Source organism: Podarcis liolepis (assembly GCF_965112155.1).
Source record: "Podarcis liolepis genome assembly, chromosome: Z".
NCBI classification, from domain to species: domain Eukaryota; kingdom Metazoa; phylum Chordata; class Lepidosauria; order Squamata; family Lacertidae; genus Podarcis; species Podarcis liolepis.
The window spans coordinates 9,067,970-9,087,031 of NC_139570.1; the positions used below are offsets into that span (position 1 = coordinate 9,067,970).

The following is a 19,062-nucleotide window of genomic DNA, read 5'->3' on the forward strand; positions in this document are numbered from 1 at the left end:
ACAACTGGCAAGTTTGGTCTTAGAGTTCAAAATTAATCAGGGCAAAGGCTAATAGAGTTCTGCCAAGAGAACAAGCTGGTCATCACAAACACTCTTTTCCAACAACACAAGAGACGGCTCTATACATGGACATCACCAGATGGGCAGCATCGAAATCAGATTGATTATATTCTCTGCAGCCAAAGATGGAGAAGCTCTATACAGTCAGCAAAAACAAGACCTGGAGCTGACTGTGGCTCAGATCATCAGCTTCTTATAGCAAAATTCCAGCTTAAACTGAAGAAAGTAGGAAAAACCACTGGACCGGTAAGATACAATCTAAATCAAATCTCTTATGAATACACAGTGGAAGTGAGGAACAGGTTTAAGGATTTAGATTTGGTGGACAGAGTGCCTGAAGAACTATGGATGGAGGCTCGTAACATTATACAGGAGGCAGCAATGAAAACCATCCCAATGAAAAGGAAATGCAAGAAAGCAAAGTGGCTGTCCAACGAGGCCTTACAAATACCGGGGGAGAGAAGAAATATCAACAACCTCAGATATGCAGATGACACAACCTTGATGGCAGAAAGTGAGGAGGAATTAAATAACCTTTTATTGAGGGTGAAAGAGGAGAGTGCAAAATATGGTCTGAAGTTCAACATCAAAAAAATGAAGATCATGGCCACTGGTCCCATCACCTCCTGGCAAATAGAAGGGGAAGAAATGGAGGCAGTGAGAGATTTTACGTTCTTGGGCTCCATGATCACTGCAGATGGTGACAGCAGCCACGAAATTAAGAGACGCCTGCTTCTTGGGAGGAAAGCAATGACAAACCTGGACAGCATCTTAAAAAGCAGAGACATCACCTTGTCAACAAAGGTCTGTATAGTTAAAGCTATGGTTTTCCCAGTAGTGATGTATGGAAGTGAGAGCTGGACCATAAAGAAGGCTGATTGCTAAAGAAGTGATGCTTTTGAATTATGGTGCTGCAGGAGACTCTTGAGAGTCCCATGGACTGCAAGAAGATCAAACCTATCCATTCTTAAGGAAATCAGCCCTGAGTCCTCACTGGAAGGACAGATCATGAAGTTGTGGCTCCAATACTTTGTCCACCTCATGAGAAAAGAAGACTCCCTGGAAAAGGCCCTGATGTTGGGAAAGATTGAGGGCACAAGGAGAAGGGGACGACAGAGGACGAGATGGTTGGATAGTGTTCTCGAAGCTACAAACATGAATCTGACCAAACTGTGGGAGGCAGTGGAAGACAGGAGTGCCTGGCGTGCTCTGGTCCATGGGGTCACGAAGAGTTGGACACGACTAAAGGGACTCTATGATTCTCTATGCAGGATTAAAACAAGAACAGCATAAAGAAGAGCCCAAATATCTCATTTTACTCATCAGATTAAGAACACAACCAATAAAGACCACATCTGTTTATTAACTGCAGCTAGATTAGTTATTGCGAAAAACTAGAAAACTTTAAATGCAAATCTTTTTGAAGCATGAGTTTTGCAAGCATGGGATGCTGTGCTTATGGACAAATTAACCATTTCACAAAAAGAATATCGATCTTGGGGGGGGGAAAGGACTCACACCTTCTGTACGACATGGTATCCTTTTATTGACTTTGTTAAGACAATCAAAATGGTTTTCACCCTCCATCGACTCACGGAACATGATGGAGAGACACTTTTATTTAATTGCCTTTCTTGAAACATCAAAAACTACAACCACCAGCCTCTGTTTTTCTTTCTTTTCTGTAACCTACTAAACTCTGTATTCATCGTACAAGTATGTTTTGTTGCTGGAAATTAAAAATCAATAATAATAATAAAGAACAAAAGAAGAAAGTGAGCTAACCTGCAGGCAAACCTTTGTCATAGCAACTTAGGGAAAGAAGGAAAATACAGCATTTATGGGGCTGGCTTCCCCAATGGCGAGCCAAGGAGTGAAATAATTGACTTAAGGGGGATGGTAATTACACAACTGATGATAGAGAGATTATCAGGGAAGGAAAACTGCTTTAATAGATCTCAGAAGAGCTCTAAACTGCTCTGAGTGAAGAGTTCTCCAGGGTTCCTCCCCCCCCCCAAGGCAATAGAATCCCCTAGGGCCCGAAAGCCCCTTGGGAGAGGTGCTCACAAATTTTATGCTGAATAATAATAACAATAATCTAAGAGCAAGTTTGCTAAAGACCACACGGTGGCACCATCAAACAGCTTCCTTCCTTCCTTCCCAGGATAAACTATCCTGTGTTCTGAGACTTCCAGCACTTTTGCTTGGTGAAATGTATATTCCCTCAGGGGCTCTGAAATCTGCACCGTTCTTTTCTGATCTGTTTTATGGGTTACCTCTTCCCATTCACGTCTTCTCACCACTGCTCTCCTCTCTCCCCCATTCAGCATCACAAAACAGCTCTCTGGCCAAGTGCTAGAGCAATTATTAAGGCAATGGGTGTTTTTTTGGTGTGGTTTTTTAAAGAGAAGTGTATATTAGATTATGCTGAACAGCACCTGCAAACGAGAAACAAATGCTAACTTTCCTCTTCTGGGAGAGGGGGAGGGGAGGACTAGGTGCTAAATATATGTGCCAGCATCCTGGGTGATGTGACCCGTGCTTTGAAGAAGAAGATAAACACTGGTGGTATTTTTAGCTGATGATTAATTAATGCAAATTAGTATCTGGGAGTGGAAGAGAAGTGGAAGCAGCAACATGAGAACGAGAGAGAGAGGGAGCACGTCCTCAAGGGCATGCTGTGAAATGTGCCAAATTTCCTACAGACAATTGCCGGGAGGGGGGAGGAGCAGGCAGGGTGCGGCAACTGAGAGAGGGGTGAGGAATCATTTTGGCTTATGTGGGGCAACTTTGACAGGTGCATAGGACCACCACCCCTGTCCATCATCTCATGCCATAATGAAGTACTGATAAGGACTGAGCGGAGAGTTCAGCCCTGCTCTCTGCAGTGGTCTGAGCAGGATTTGACCAGTTGAAAGGTGGAGATGAAGCCTGGTGCTTTGGCTGTGCACACCAGTTCCCTGATCACCCCATCTGCTAATCTCACCCGCTTACCGAAGGGATGCTACTTGATTGACAGTTGGGCATGGGTTTAGAAAAATGGCTTTACGGGCCAAATTTAGATGGCCTGGGGACCAAGATTGGCCGATGACCAGAGGTTCCTCACTCCTCCTCTACTTGTGAAGGTAAAAACTAAACCACACAGGTGATATTCAGACTTGTTGCTGCAAATTCATTGTGCCCATCCCTTATCTTCCTAAGGCCCACCATATTTATTGATCATTCATCCTGATTTCCTGGAACAAAACTTAGGCAGAGGTTAGATTATATCTGGACATTACTGAGCAGTTGTTCTGATTTGTTCACAGGGTAGTCATATGGGCATTGGCACACTTTTCATCCCTGTCACTTTCCAAACTGCAAAAGTCCTTTTTTAAAAGTGGCTTTGTTTCAGCAAGACAACAGAGGTCTTTAATCCACCTTAACTGCACAAACCTAACATTCCAGAATGCACTAGACGCCCTCCTACAAAACACTCATAATCTGGAGGCAACCTTAAATGCTATTATGAGGGTTGCCCTGGTTAATTGGGCTCAAGTTTGTTCATATGGAATTTTAATTCAAATATCTACAAAGATGGTAGGTGCCAAAACACTGTCTTTAAAAAGAGGTCTCCCTTTTTCTAGCACACAACAAAGTAGCTCTTCCTGACAGTAAGAGCTGTTCGACAGTGAAATTTGCTGCCAAGGAGTGTGGTGGAGTCTCCTTCTTTGGAGGTCTTTAAGCAGAGGCTTGACAACCATATGTCAGGAGTGCTCTGATGGTGTTTCCTGCTTGGCAGGGGGTTGGACTTGATGGCCCTTGTGGTCTCTTCCAACTCTATGATTCTATGATTCTAAGTCCTTCTGAGATATGCCTGATGGCACACACATATGTATCTAGAAATAAAAAGGCTGCTTCCCCCCCCCCACACACACTTTGGAATGTTTGTTTTACAAATATGCAAGTTTAATTGACAGGCCGGCCCTACCATGAATCAGAATAATTCATCTGCCTCAGGTGGCAAATGCTGAGAGTCAAGGAGTAGACAGACCTGTGTGTGCCTCCCTTCACCCGCTAAACTAGCCTACTGCTCTCAGGTGCAGCAGACAACATGGTCCTATTGATAAGGAGAGTTTCAAGGGCTAATATGACTGAATTTGGTATGTGCAGTGGAGAGGCTTGCTGATACCTTGCCCTTCACTTCAGGTAGCAAAATGTCTTGGACCAGCCCCTGTTAAAATTAATTTGGTTGGTTGAGCCACCCCAGTCTCATCTCACCATCTCACAAGAACAAAAGGGAGAGCCCTTCTGGATCAGGCCAGAATAGTTCCACATCTATTCCAGCTTTTCACAGGGGCAAAACAGAAACCTGCAAGCAGGACCTGAATGTAGCAGCGTTCTCCCTTCCTGCAAGTAGAGTAGGGCCAACCCAATCCAGAAATTTATCTCATCACCTTTTGAACCTTTTTTTTTTTAACATATAATTGTTTCCATTGAAAGATTTTCCACGGATAACAAAGGTACATCTAACATCTCTGTTTTCAGTTCATAGAGTCCTGTCTATAGGTCAGTTACATTTGGTGTTGAGACACTGGTGTGAGACATTGGGAAGATGTGGGGAGAAAGAGGTGGGGGGGGGAGAGTTGGTGGTAATTATTTTTCCTTCTTCTGCATTGTGGATGCATGGGGTTCTTTGGCTGATGGGAGCCAAAGCATCAGTTGAGGAAGGCTGAACTAGATGGACCTAGATGGACCCAGCAGGGATCTTATTACTCCCTTAGGCCACCTTGTGTCCCTTCCAGTGTCTCCTCCAAGGTTTGCACAGCTGCAGCATTTGGGTTTGCAATGCTTGCTTGTGTCACAAGCTTGAAGGTCTGCTGGAATCCGAAAGGATGGAAAGCTTGAAAGAAAAAGCCTTTTCTCCCTTTGCTTCTGTGGGTCTCTGTCACCAGAGCCGTCTTTCCCATAAGGCTTAGTGGTGCGTCATGCCAGGGTGCCGGCCTCTCAGGGGTGCCCCAGCAAGTGGGGGAGCTGTGTGGCTTTGCTGGCAGCCTCCCCTTTCCCTGCACACCTGCCAGCTGCACCCTGCCAACCATAAGGCTGGCGGGCGCGCAGCTTGCCTCCCAAGCACCTGCAGGGATCGCTCTCCTCCCAAGGAGGCTTGGGAGGGGCGCAACTTCACTCCCAAGCCTCTGCAAGGATCACTCTCCCACAGTGGCATGGGGGAGAGTTGCGTCCCCCCCCCCGGATGGCTGGCAGTGCACAGCTATGGCCACCCCAACACTATCCATGGTAATTTGGGGGCGCTGGGCAGATATTTGCACCCCGGCACCACATCTGATAAAGATAGCCCTGTCAGTATTTACTGCATAAGTATTCCTGTATCTGGTGCTGGATGTGCCCCTTCACTATTGATCCTCATCCTGCATTTCTCCTTGCGATCAGACCTTTTGATTTCTACTTCTACAAAACAAAAACAAAAAAGTTAAAAACAATTGCATATAAAATAGTTAAGAACAATTGCACAATAAGGTAGAATTATAGACTCATGGGTTTGAAGGGATCCTGAGGGCCAACTAGTCCACCCCCTGCAATGCAGGAATCTTTTGCTGACTGTGGGGCTTGAACCCAGGACCCTGTCATGAAGAGTCTTGTGCTCTACCAGCTGAGCATTGCATGGCAATAAAAATATATTAAATATATTAAAACAATTAAAGCACAACTCTAAATATTAAAAAAACAGTTTAAAACATCAGCACATACTTAAAATAAATTCAGATCCAAGACAGATACCAACTGAGATTTTAGAAGGCTTGTTGGAAGAGGAATGTCTTTAGCAGGCATGGAAAAGTCAACATGGAAGGCACTTTGCCTCTATGGACAGCATTCACATTTCACATTATTATCCCTGTTGTTATTGTATAGCCAGCCCCCTCCTCCAAGGAACTCAAGGGGGTGTCACATGGGTCCCCTCCCACTGCCCATTTCCCCCTAAGAACAACCTTGTGTGGGCAGGTTAGGCTGAGAGGCAGTCCCTGGCCCAAGGTCACCCAATGAGCTTCATGATGGCTAAGTGGCGAGCGACCAACACTCTTAACCATCCTGGCTCTCCTCTCCGTGGCAGAGGAGGAACAGGTAGAAGTGGGAAAGCATATCTGAGCCTCCACGTCAATCCTTGCAGCTGGCTAGAGAGCAGTAGATCATCCCCAGCTCCGCGCAACGCGGAAAGCCTGCAAGGCGCACGGCAAACTGGCGTTTGCCTTTTTCCCACACGCTTCTCCAAAGTCCCCATTTTTACGCACGGCTCAAGGATAGGAAAGGAGGGCACAGCCGCGCTGTCCCAGAAGGGTAGCCCAAGGAGGCGCCCTCTGAGGTGGGAGGGTTTCCCGACTTATTCAACGCTCCTGGAAACAGGGGCGTGAGCGTCTGTGTGCGTTTTTGTCTTTTTTGCCAGCCCGCGAGAGGCAAAAGCGCAACGTTTGGGTACCTCCTTCCCGGCGCTTCGGGAAAGGCAGGTGACGGGAGAAACGCCCGCCTCCATGCTACCCCGCGCAGTTTGAGACGCTTACCGAGAGAAGGGGAAGGCACAAAGGGGGAGGACCCGTCGCTCTTTCCAGGCGAGCTAAACTTTTGGAGTTGGGAACCGGGCGGCTCAGGCTCTGCGGGCGCGCCTTGGGCGGGCAGTCAGGCGCTGGGGATTCTTTGCCGATGGGGTGGGAGTCCCGGGGAGGGCTTTCCCTTGCTCGGGACCTGCACGGCGGCGGCGGGGAGATGCTGGACAACAACGCGAGCTGCCCGGAATGCCGCTTCCACCCTGAGGCGCGCCACTCCCTGGCGGCCGTGCTCATCTTCACGATCGTCGTGGACATCCTGGGCAACGTCTTGGTGATCATGTCCGTGCTGAGGAACCGCAAGCTCCGCAACGCCGGTGAGTTTTGTCCCGTGGGAAGGAAGGGGGAGCCTTGGCTCCGGCCCGCTGATTAAGGCTCCTCTTGCTAGGACAGGGAGGGATTATGCGGGAACCACCACTTCGAAGGCCAGCACGTGGTAAGGTGCCGGAGGGCGCGGGCCGTCTGTGTGGCCCTGTTAGGGCAAATGCCCCCGCATTTCTGACCGCCAGCTGTACAAAAGTATGGTAAGTGTCTCATCTCTTGGTAAGACTATAATGTACATCAAGGGGAGACAGGTCATAGTGGTTTACTGCATGTTTACTGCAGTAGTTGGCTTTTAAAGTGTTTAAAGTCATTCACACCTACTTGACTTTATAATCCTTGACAGCAATTCTGTAAGGCAGCCCAGGTTTATTATCCTCCACTCCCATATTACGGGATGGGGCGGGGAAGAGAGTTGAAGCTCAGAGTAAGGTTACCAGATTTTTTCCCCCAATGAATCCGGGGACACTTTTCAACCTCAGTGGATTTTTTTATGGGGGCTGATTTGCAAATCCGGGGACTGTCCCCGGGAAACGGGGACGTCTGGTAACCTTAGCTCAGAGGGAATTTCCTAGCGAAGAGCACCTCGTGTGTTTTATGATACAGACGGTTTTCAAACCAAGGACTTCCGAAAAACCCATAGCTGACAGCGCATGCCTATAGAGAAGTAATTCCCACTTTATTCAATGGGGGGCTGCCTGAGCCCTAGGAAGCGCATTTACGATTGCGCAAGGTTACAGGCACGTTTACTCAGAAGAAAACCCCACCGAGCCTGACAGGGCTCTGCTTTCGCGTCCCGGTTTATAAGAACAGCCAGGTTCTTCCCTCGAGGAATCCCGAGCATTGCACTTTACTCCTCACGGAGTTACAGTTCCCAGCAGCCTTTCACAAACTATCGTGTCCAGGATTATTTGAGGGAAAGAACGTGACTTAAAGGTACAGGAGGGTGCACGCAACATCCCCGTGCAAAGAAGACGAAAGAAGCACTATGCTGCTGCTGCAGCAGCTATCGGTCTTAAGTTGCCATTTGTCTATAGGGACCCCTCCTTTTAGCTTGGCCTGGAAGTTTGCCCTCCTTCTTGGAGTACTCAGTGCTAACCACACAAAAAAAGATGCGTGTCCCATTCCAGGAAGGGTCATAGCCCAGTCCTGGAGCACCTGCTTTACCTGCAGAAGGTTCCAGGTTCAATCCCTGGCATCTCCAGGTGGGGCTCAGAGAGATTCTTGTTTGAAACCCTGGGGAGCTGCTGCCAGTCAGTGCAGACAACATTAAACTAGATGGACCAATGATCTGACTTGGTAAGGCAGTTTTCTATGTTCCTTATGTTCCACTTTGGGGCTTCTTTGAGTGTGCACGTTGCAGTTCCCCCTTTCCCTTTATTGTTGCCTTCTTTGTTCCCATAAGAAAGTAGGGGGGAAGCACCTTTCACTTAGGGCACCACTGTAAATTAGCCCACAAAAGTTTCTACCCCACCCCCAATTACAAACCTTTTGGCAGAGGAGGGACAGAGAGCTGCAGAATTGGAAGGAACCTCAGAGGTCCTCTAGTCCAACCCCCAGGCTGGGCAAGCAATCTACAGCTGATAGGGAAAGTGATTTGGGCTGCACTCCCAAACACACTTCCTTGGCAGTACATCTCACGAACTCAGTGGAATTTATTCCTCACTGTATATGTATAAGATTGTGCAGTTCCCGTTCATGCCCCTGAGTTTGTGCAGAGTGTTTCTCTCATTGTCTGGACTACCATTAGGAAAACAAGTCTTCAGAGGAGGAGGAGAGAAACCTCTGTGTGCCCAGACATAATTTCTGGTTTTTAGAAATAAAATCCTGCCTGCATGTGGGGAGAGAGCTGAAAAAAGGGCTTTTTAGAAGAAGATTTAGGCTCAGCACAGTCTAAGGACCCTGGATCTGTAGGAAATGTAATAGCCGTAATGCACAAGCATGAATTGCAGAGACAGTGCAATGCAGAGAAACGTTTCCTGGCGTGTGTGCAATGCATCTGATCAGATCTTTAGACAGGGATGAGATCCCTCAGAGGGAACCAGAGTCTCTTGACTCCAACTTTCCTCCAATAATAAATTGACCATGAGATTGCTTTGAGGATGGCAAATCGGAGTGGGTGTGAAAGGGAACTTGTCCACAACAGCTTTAAAGTCTCTGTCTGGGTGCAGATGTGTGAGGGAAAACCAGGCTGGTGGCAAATACCAAGAATGTTAATTTACTTCATTCATTTTTCTGTCTGTATTTATTTGATTTAACTAAGCTTAAGTACAGATGATTGAAATAATTTGTAAATTATTCCCCTGTTCATGCCATCTAAACTTTCTTCCTTCTTGTGTTGAATTACAGATTGAAACGCCTGCGTGTATGTTGTAAAATGCTACACACATATGTCTGGCAGAATAAGAACAACACTTTTACTCAAACTGACCCTGGGGAGAAAGAAACACCACCACCAAAATTAAACAATAAGAGTGAAATAAACAATTAAAACACCAACATGAAGAGCTTAGAAAGCTCTGCCTTAGGGGACCATTTTAAAGGCTTATGGATCACACTAAGTAAACCAGTTTGTCTTACTTTGACTCTGGGATGGGGAAATCTCAGCCCGGGGGGCAAATACTCCCCATCTCATCATGTGGCCCTTGTGATTCTTCCCAGGCCACAAACCCTCCAGAACCAGACCCATTATCAGCCCTCACTCTCCTGGAGTAGTTCCCCCCCCTGGCTGGAAACACTCCCCCCCCCCCGATACAGTGGTACCTCGGGTTAAGAACTCAATTCGTTCCAGAGGTCCATTCTTAACCTGAGACTGTTCTTAACCTGGAGCACCACTTTAGCTAATGCGGCCTCCTGCTGCTGCCACATCACCGCCACACAATTTCTGTTCTCATCCTGAAGCAAAGTTCTTAACCTGAGGTACTATTTCTGGGTTAGCGGAGTCTATAACCTGAAGCGTGTGTAACCTGAAGCATATGTAACCTGAGGTACCACTGTAATGAGTTGTACGTACCTGGGCGGAGGATAAAAAGGTGTGTGCCTGCTTGTAGAAACCTAACCAAGTGTCCAAATGTAAATTTTGCGTTGATTCCTCTGCCCACTTTTGCCTACTCCTGGCACCTTGGCTGGAGGGGAATGTGCTCTTCAATCTGAAAAGGTTCTTACTCTTGTTCTGTCCCATTTGCTCTCAGTTCTCAAGGCTTCAGGAAGAGCCTCATTTTGGGCAGTGTGGCAGTGTCAGCCACCAAGGTCTTTCTCACGGTAAACCCCTAAGTAATTTGAAGAAAGGCCCATAGCTAACCAAGGAAACTTGTGTGTGCAGCATGCCTGTGTTTCTAATACACAGCTGAGCATCTCAGCACTGGAGAGGAGGACCCATTCTGCTAAGAAGGTGTGCCTAAGGTTGAAATCTCCTGGATGCTTCATGTTTTAAATCACTGGGAAGCAGTAAAGAGCACGGGGCAGAGACAGGGAGAGAGAGAGAAAAAAAAAAAAACAGACATCAAGTGAAAGCAAAGAAAACAATTGGGGGGGGGAGAGAATTGTAGGGAGTTGATGTTTGGGTTTATTGAATGTTTCACTGAGTTGAGGAGCCTCAATGTGATGAAATGGGAACTTTACTTCTCTGCAGAGACACTGGAGGAGGAAAGGGGGTGCGGTGGGGGCAGTCCGCCCTGGGTGTCATCCATGAGGGGGGGTGACAGCGCCCCCTGCCCCCTGGGATGCTCGCCCTGCCCCTGCGGGCAGCTAGCGCCACCCCCCAGTGCACAGCATGTGCGCCACTCCAGGTGCCAGAGCACCTAGCTCCGCCTCTGCGCAGAGAGCCCTCGCTTGTTATCTTGCTCCAGCGACTCCTCCTAGCCAGCATTTATTTCTTATGGCAAAGGATGAGCTTGTGGCAAAATTGTGTTTTTCTTCTCTTCAGACCTTCTCTCTCCTTTCTCCTTTTAAAATATATATATATAACAGAGCATATGGAAGGCTGTAATTGTCCCATTTGTTCATCCAATAATGAGGCACTCCTCTCCAGTTTAAAAACCCTTTGGAGAGGTATATAATCAGCTCACTTCTTAGGAACAGGGTTGGGATTTCAGACTGAAGTGCCAGTGTACCTTATCCTTCCTCAAGGGCAATTACAAAGTTCACATTGCTTTGTAGACTTTGAAAGGCACTGTCTCTAATTGCTTCGTATAGTTTTGTTTCCTGGGAACTTTATATGTGAAACTTTTTGAAGTTGGGTAAGTCTGAGGGGTTTCTTTCTTTCTTTCTTTCTTTCTTTCTTTCTTTCTTTCTTTCTTTCTTTCTTTCTTTCCTTCCTTTACTGAAGCAAAAGAGAATTGAGCAAAACAGAGCAGGAGGTGCGGACCTTAATTCCCTGTGTATATAACATTGCTATTATTTATTACATTTGTTGGGAGCATTTAGCAAAAAAGAATAGGAAAAAAGAAGTCTTTAACTGAACAAGAGGTTAAATAGTGGATAAAAAACAATTAAAGCCAGAAAATTTAAAACAAGGTATAGTAACATAATAATGACAAGTCTTATCCATCCCACTCAAGGGGGGGGGGGCAGGGGGCAGCTTCCCTCTAGATCAAGTAAAACATCAGTTCTGCCCCCCCCCCCGGCAATCCAGTCCTTCTCCCCCTAACAAAAATCCTGGCTATGCCCATGACTCCCATAGAAGTATCTGTGCTATACATTTGAAGCAGTGCTACTCCCCTTTTGACCATGGTGGCTTTCACAAATAAGGGTGCTGAGAGTTGTTAGGAGATCTAACAACTGGCTGTTCTCCTCACAGAGGTTCAGAATCCCCAGAGTTGCGTAAAAAGAGGGATTGATGGTTGCACCACTCAGAATCTTAGCTTTCTCTAAGTGCCGTTACAAACTACGCTTCCCAGGTTTCTCTGGTGGAAGCCATGACTGTTTGAAGTGGTATGTCACTGCTTTAAATAATGTAGATGGGGTCTTAGTTACCAAAGGCTTGAATGAAGGAAAAAGTCTTAGCCTAGTGCCTAAAACCCTGATAATGGTAATGGCAGGCGTGTTTCCCTGGGGAGAGTATTCCATAGATGGAGCCACCACTGAAAAGGCCATGCAGCCACCCTCCATACCTAACTTCGATGAAGCACACAGAGAAGGGCCTCTGATATAGACTTCAAGATCTGGGCTGCTACACCTGGGCAACATTTATATCCTGCCTTTCCTCCAAGGAGTTTGCAGTAGTATACCTGCTTCTTCCCTCACCTCCATTTTATCCTTCAAGGTAGGCTAGGCAGTCACTGGCCCATAATCACCCACTTAGTTTCTTGGCTGAGCAGGTCCCAATTTAGCACTTTGCCAAGGGTGAAGAAGTGGGACTGAAGAGAGCTGAAGTGGGATGGCATACGAAGGTCCACAGAACCCCTCCATCCCTGCACTGTGCCACCTGGTTTCTCGTATTCTCTAATTATACACCAGCTATCATGTCCAGTGATTGTAGCATTAGAACTTGCTTGGCCCCTTACAGTTTTTCCTCTGTTCTAGCCATTGCATCCAGGTCTGAGCACAAGTTCCTCTGTAAACTCTGCAGTACCAGGGAAACGTGGGATTGAATCGCCCACGTCCACCCCCCCCATCGCTTGTTGTCGCTGCACTTGATGACTTTCAAAGGAGTGTGTGAACCAACAACCACTGAAAACAGTCGGTGTTCATTATCAAGGGTACAGCAACAGTAATTGCAATAAGTTACCAGAACCAGTAGGGGGCGGAAGGCATAAAGGTATCCTATTCCCTGGCTGATTCGTTCTTAAGTGACTACCTGTAGATTGTTTTCTCAGGCATTATTTCCTTCCTCCTTCAGTCGGTTAGCGCTGTGCCTTCAGTTGGTTACACTAATGACTTCATGATGGCCACATATCAGCTTGTACTCAGAATGGCTTTGTTTGCCAGGAGTATCACGCCTTCAGGTTATTTATTCTTTCAGTTAGCCGTCTTACCAGACAGTTCGTTTCTGCACTTTGCTGCAGTATATATATACACCAAACTCCAAAATTCATATTGTGTGTTTCAGAGTTCTACATTGTCCTAGGTTGGGTCTGCACGTGCAGCAGAAATGGACTGTACCACTTTGGATATTGCTTTGGAATCTTTCTCCCAACTGGGGGAGGAAACAACTACCTGCAAATTGAAAAAACACTGGGGGGGGGGGATCCCCGGCTTCCTGGCCTTTTGGCTTCTGTGCTGGTTTTCTCTTTTTATGGGGAGGTTTTTGCACTGGGGAGTATCTGAAAATATAACACACACACCCTTTCCACCTGTGCTCCCCATCTCATCCCACCTTGTTCTATTGCTGCATGTGTTTAGACAAAATCCAGATAATCCCTGCAATAATTATGGTACCTGGGAAAGTAGGCGAGTTTCCTTATCACCATATTACAGACGGGGAGACTGAGGCTGAGAGAGAGAGTCTGGTGAGGCTTGAATCTGGGGCTTTATTGCTCATGATCCCATCCACTGCAGCACACACAAGACTGCAAGGCAAGGTGAGAGGGAAGTTCTGCTAGGCCTGGCAATGGCCCATTCACACATGCAAATCAACACTGGCTGCTGCAACCTCCTTGAGCAGCCCTTGGAAACTTTGCATTTGTGCAAAAGAACTTTGTTGGAAAGGTGATCGAAAGTTCTGGCCCCACATGCAATTCGTCACTCAACATGGCAGTCACTGAGCAATGAGAAGATTCATAGGTGAAGTCCTCAGATCGGACGTGCTTTGTTTCTCTTGTTCTTTGAAGTGAGCTTGACTACTAAACCAGAGGTTAAGGCAACTACCTGTCACCCATGGTGCTTTCGGAGGCTCTCCATCCTAACTCCTTGTTTGAGTTGGTCTTCAGCATGTCACCCTCTGTTGGCCACTCCCAACGGTAGGCAGTGGGCAGCTCCTCCTCCACATCCTAATTACTGTATATCTGCTGCACAGGCAGATAGGCTCTCCAGGTAACAATGAAGGAGATCAAGGCAGCTCTTCTCTGATATGTACCTGGCAACCACAGTTCTTATTTCCTGCAGTGCTCTGAAACACAATCAGTCCTGGGCACTGTAGACACTTGCAATGACAGCTGTGCATTAGAGTACTGGAAAAAGGGGCCAGGCACGGGCAGCAGTGACCCTTACCTGAGAATACTGCCTGTTGCCAAGTTTCAGTGGGCTGGGTGGGGAGAGGGAGCCCAGGGGTGGCTCTTGCACTGAGAAGCTGTTAGTAGCAGTTCAGTGGCCCACCACACAGGGGAGCTATGCAGGTGAGTCTGGTGAGCAAGGATACAGGTGTGTGAAGATTGATGGGGAAAGCCCTGGCTTTTGTGCCTATCTTTTAAAACTTGATACTCAGTTGGGAAAGGGGGAATCCCCAGGGGATAACCTGGTCACTCTAGCTGGGGATTATTATAGAGCAGGTGGAAGAATTGACCTGGAAGAGGTTTAGATGATGGATATTGTTGACCATGGCCATGGGAAAGGGATGTGGTTGTGTGTTTTCTGCCAAGGAAAACACACCTTCTGCTCATGAGCTGAAGCTGGGCTGGCAAAGCCAATTATACTCCCTCCCCCTTTGTGTCATTGGTGTATGTAATAACTTTCCAAGTAAGATTCAGTTGCTTTTCTTGGCTGGGCTAAAGGAAAACGGATTAGAGTACATTCAGAAATAGTCACTCTTGGAGTTAATATTAAAAGAACTGAAATGCATGCCGTCACAAGGTCGGAATATCCCATTATTTTTTCAGGACTTTTGCAGGCACCTGCTAAGCTTGAGATTGTTCTGGTAGCATCTGCCATTGAATTGTTCCTTTGCCTTGTGCAAGTTAAAACCAGAAGGTGACAAGTTAGGAGGTGGGGTTGTGGGCAAGGCAAGTCCAATGGCTAACCAAAAATACCTTGTTGCTCCAGCATGGCTGAGCAGGAAGATCCAGTGGTCAACTAGGTTGGGGAGAGTCAATCCAGAGCCTAAAGGTCTTCTTCTGAGAAGCTGTGTGCTGCAGTTCAATGGTTCACCACAAAGGGGAGCTGCATACCGATCGGTCAGCTGTTAACAGTCATACAGTAGACCTGGAGGTGAAGAAGGGAAATGCCAGTGTCTGTGGAAACCAGTTTGACTTTCTTGTCATGGACAGATACTTTCTTAATGTTGATTTGGATTGTTGGTGGCTGGCTGAGAGGATATCCTGGTAACAAGGAGTTTGGAGACAAACCACAAGAGGGCCAAGGCTAGGCCCACTTCTCCTTACCTTGACCATTTCAGTACTTCATATTCTGTCCCTGAATAGAAAGACGGGGAAAGGCAAGCTGCATTCTTCAGGGGGCCAGGTTCAACACATAGGCTGCCAGCTGCTGACCCTTAGCAGAAATCTCAATTAAATGCATCCCAATGTTTATCACATTACAGTAACAACAACAAAATACTTGAAGATGCTAAGCTCTTTTAATTCAGAGAACTTTGGAATCCATTTTTCAAAAAAAAAATTCCTTCGTTTATTCAGATACTTAATTTTATTACATTTTGTATATTTTTATTCTTGGAGGAAAGCATGGTTGAACAATGCCTGAATCTAGAAGGGGAAGAAAATATTTAAAATTTTGTAGAAATGAGTTGGCAACTATGGGAATTAAGTGGCAGGTTTCCTTCAAAGCCCAGTATGTTGGCAAGTTTAGTTCTCAGACAAAGCATGAAATAAAGCAGATCTGAACAGAGGAGGGAACAAGACGCTGCTAGACCTCAGGAATTCAGATCTACCTACCTGCTCTGAAATGCACAGTGTCCCTTTGTATAGGCTCTATGGTGATGGGAGCATCAAATAACCTTTTAATTGGACCTGCTTCTTTTAATAGCCCCATCCAGATGGCAGTGAAAGCTGATCTCCGTTTGCCCTTGTGATATCCTAAGAGCAGAGTTGTCAGCTGCCATTACTGCGAAGGGGAAGGGAGCCTGAATCGAAACACCACAGGTCAGCTGAATGGCAACAGTGGCACATCTCCCCCTTCCCTAAATTAGATAACTGAAAAGAGGAAATTTAGAGGGGAAACAGGAATTGATTTTCACGCAAAAAAGCTTTGTGAGCTTAACTTTATGGCACTGAAAACAAATCCCTATGCAGAGCACATCCACAGAGCCACTCTGCTCCTTAAAATTCAGAATGGATGTTTGTTTTCTTCGTCTGGAGCAAGGCTGGGGGGACCGAAGGGCCACATTCTCCTCTGGTCAACCTGTTGAGGGCCACATGCCTGTGCTGAGCGAGCCAGAGGCAAAAGTGGTCAGAGCTACAAATGTAAGCTTCCCCTTTGTACAGCAGGCTGCAGAATTATACACAGAATCGCAGAATTGGAAGGGGCTGCCGAGGACGTCTAGTCCAACACCCTTCAATGCAGGAATCACAGCCAAAGGATCCCTGGCAGATGGCTGTCCAACTTCTGTTTAGAAACCTGCAATGAAGGAGAGCCCATCACCCTCTGAGGGCGTCAGGAGAACCCAATCACTTCCCCCTCCTGAAGTTTTTCAGCAGTGGGCATCCAGAAGCATCTCTGTCTCTAACCATGGAGGCAGAGCATAGCCACCAGGGCCAGTAGTCACTGACTGCCTTACCCTCCATGCATTTGTCCAATCCTCTTTTAAAGCCATCCAAGTTGGAGGCCATTGCTACATAAGGACATAGGAAGAGCTTACTGGATTAGACCTGTTTTCTCAGTGGCCTCCTTGTCTCTATTCTCCATCCAGAGAAGGAAGAAGCAACAAGGACACATCCCAGGCAGACCAAAATCCTCAGGATACAGAGCCATGTGGGGATTGGTATTTCTTCTCCCTCTATCATAGCTTCTGGGCTGCTCTGGTGCTGGAACTCCTGAGGAAGGTGGGGTGGCGAAGGCTGTGCCTGGTCTGAGATACACTCCTCTGTATGCCCAGCCTCTTCCTCTAAGGATGGGGAGTTGGGAGTCCTGGGTCATGTCAGCCGCCTTGAGAACTGCCATTAAAAGCGGATATAAATAACTCAAATAAACAAATGAGCAGGCACGGCAGCTATTTAAACCCTACCAATAATCCCCTGGAATCGCTCTCATCAAACAATGCATGCTAGCCCAGCAGTTTTCATGATGGGTAATCTTTTTATTAGAGGATGTTTGATTTCAAATCAATGTGCAGTCTGCAAAGCAGCACATACTGTTCCCAGGGGGATTCAGGTGCACTGAGAGGAGGTTTCCAGCAGGCAACGCTAGAGAGAAGCATAAAGATGGGCTTTAGCTCAGTGGTAGGGCAACTGCTGTGCATGCAGGAGTTTCCAGGTTCAATCCCCATCATCTCCAGGTAGGCCTGGGGGGGGGGGCAATACTGAGCTGGATGGACCAGTGGTATAAGTCAGCATCCTATGTACCATATTCTAAGGCATGGAAGTCCTTCCCAGGATTGTTGTACAATGCTTCCTAATGAAAGCCTGGCTCACAAATGTCAAGAAAGGGAGATTGGGTTGGGGCAGAGCCAGTCTCACTCTGCATGGGGTTGGTGTCTACTTGCACCCTCCAGCCATGGTCGTTTGGCAGCAGCAGTGCTTTTCTGAGAGAAGGGAATCCTCTGAAGATAACCAACACATTTCAAAGCTACAAATATTGGGATTGTCAGCAGCTTGTAAGGAACCTTGAGCACTCGTGTGTTTGTGTGTGTGTGTGTGTGTGTGTGTGTGTGTGTGTGAGAGAGAGAGAGAGAGAGAGAGAGAGAGAGTTAACAAAGGCAAAAAAGTTGTTTTTCATTTCAAAAGCTTTCCAGTCCCTTGACCTTTCCTTAAATAATAAGCACCCCACTTTGCAAAGCAGCATATCCAGTCATTAAAATGCATTAAACTACTTTGAAGAGAAGGAGAAGATGCAACAGTAAATTTACAGGAATAGAACAAATGCTTGCCCTCTTAACTGGACCTTTGAAATGGTTTGCTGCACACCAGCAAGTCCTTACGGCTTCTCCAGAGAACTTGCTCAGGAAGAGAAGCCTCCTTTTCGTTTCCCAGGGGATGGCCCTGTAAGGACTTTTCCCTGCATGGGAAACCCGTTTTCTACACAGTGGATTTATTTTGTTCCTCTTCCCCCTTGGCGTGGTGAGAAGAGCTAGAACAAGCAGAATTTTTATGGTCTGTTGAGAGTCCAGCAGGGGGGCTGACAGACCTAATTGTAGGAGTAGAATTGGGGGAGCAAGCTGGTTCCCCTTTAAGCTTTTGTATCATGTGCACAGCTCTCATTTCAGCATATTTGATGAGATGATATCAGTCCAATGCCCCATCTCATGGCTGATCTATGGCAAAGGTAGCCAATGTGTTGCCCTCCAGATCTTGTTGGACCACTGCTTCCAGCATCTCTTAGCATTGGCCAAACTGGGTGGCTTTGGTCCAAAATCTGCAGGAAACCATACTTGTTTTAGTTTCATCACACCCTAACCATAGGATATATGCACTTGCTCCATTCAAAGATTGCATGTTTATGTGTACACCGAGACCACCTTAGGTGTACGAACTCAGAAAGGTAATACATGAAGAGACGCCAAGCTAAATGTGGCGTGCATTCGTGTCTTGTGTAATAATCCGCAGTCCAGAAGACAACACAATAGCAGCTGGATTTACCATGCTAGGAGAGATCCCAGACACTAGAGGCACACAACGCAAAACAAAAGAACATCAGGGTTTGATATTTATGTGTCATAATATTTTGACAATGCATTTCAAGAATGCTATGCTTGCTACTGGAATCTGCGCAAAGACTTGATTATTGCTTTTTATTGAATTTTAATGGGATAAATTGTTAAGTTTGGCTGTGTCACTTCTGCCTAGCGGGGTTGCCAGTCAAACTCTGGTGCTTTTGCACGGCTGTTTTTGTTTAGGGCTAATAATGCGTGAAGAGCAGGTTCCAGTCTTTTGCATTCCAAAACCAAAGCAAAGGCTTTTTATAGACATATCCATTTGCACAGAGGTCCATGGCATATTGGTCCTTGTTACACACATAACAGAAATCATCATTCTGTGATGTTCTGCTTTGGGTGCAGAACCAGATGCACACCTTGGCATCGTTGAGTGGCAAGAAACCACAC

At 46.6% G+C, this 19,062-nt stretch overlaps 1 protein-coding gene across 2 annotated transcripts in view; it reads left to right on the forward strand.

The window, feature by feature from the left end:
* The window catches only part of GPR50 (G protein-coupled receptor 50), a gene marked incomplete at its 5' end in the record, with an annotated part of 74,170 nt that overhangs the window by 20,199 nt on the left and 34,909 nt on the right, over nucleotides 1-19,062 (forward strand). Inside the window, one exon of one of the 2 annotated variants that reach the window (XM_083486572.1) lies at nucleotides 6,814-6,970. The exons of the other annotated variant lie outside the window; for it this stretch is intronic. Coding sequence (XP_083342698.1) covers nucleotides 6,814-6,970 — 157 coding nt within the window. Of the gene's footprint in view, nucleotides 1-6,813; nucleotides 6,971-19,062 lie in introns of those variants that run through there. 2 annotated transcript variants of the gene reach the window in all.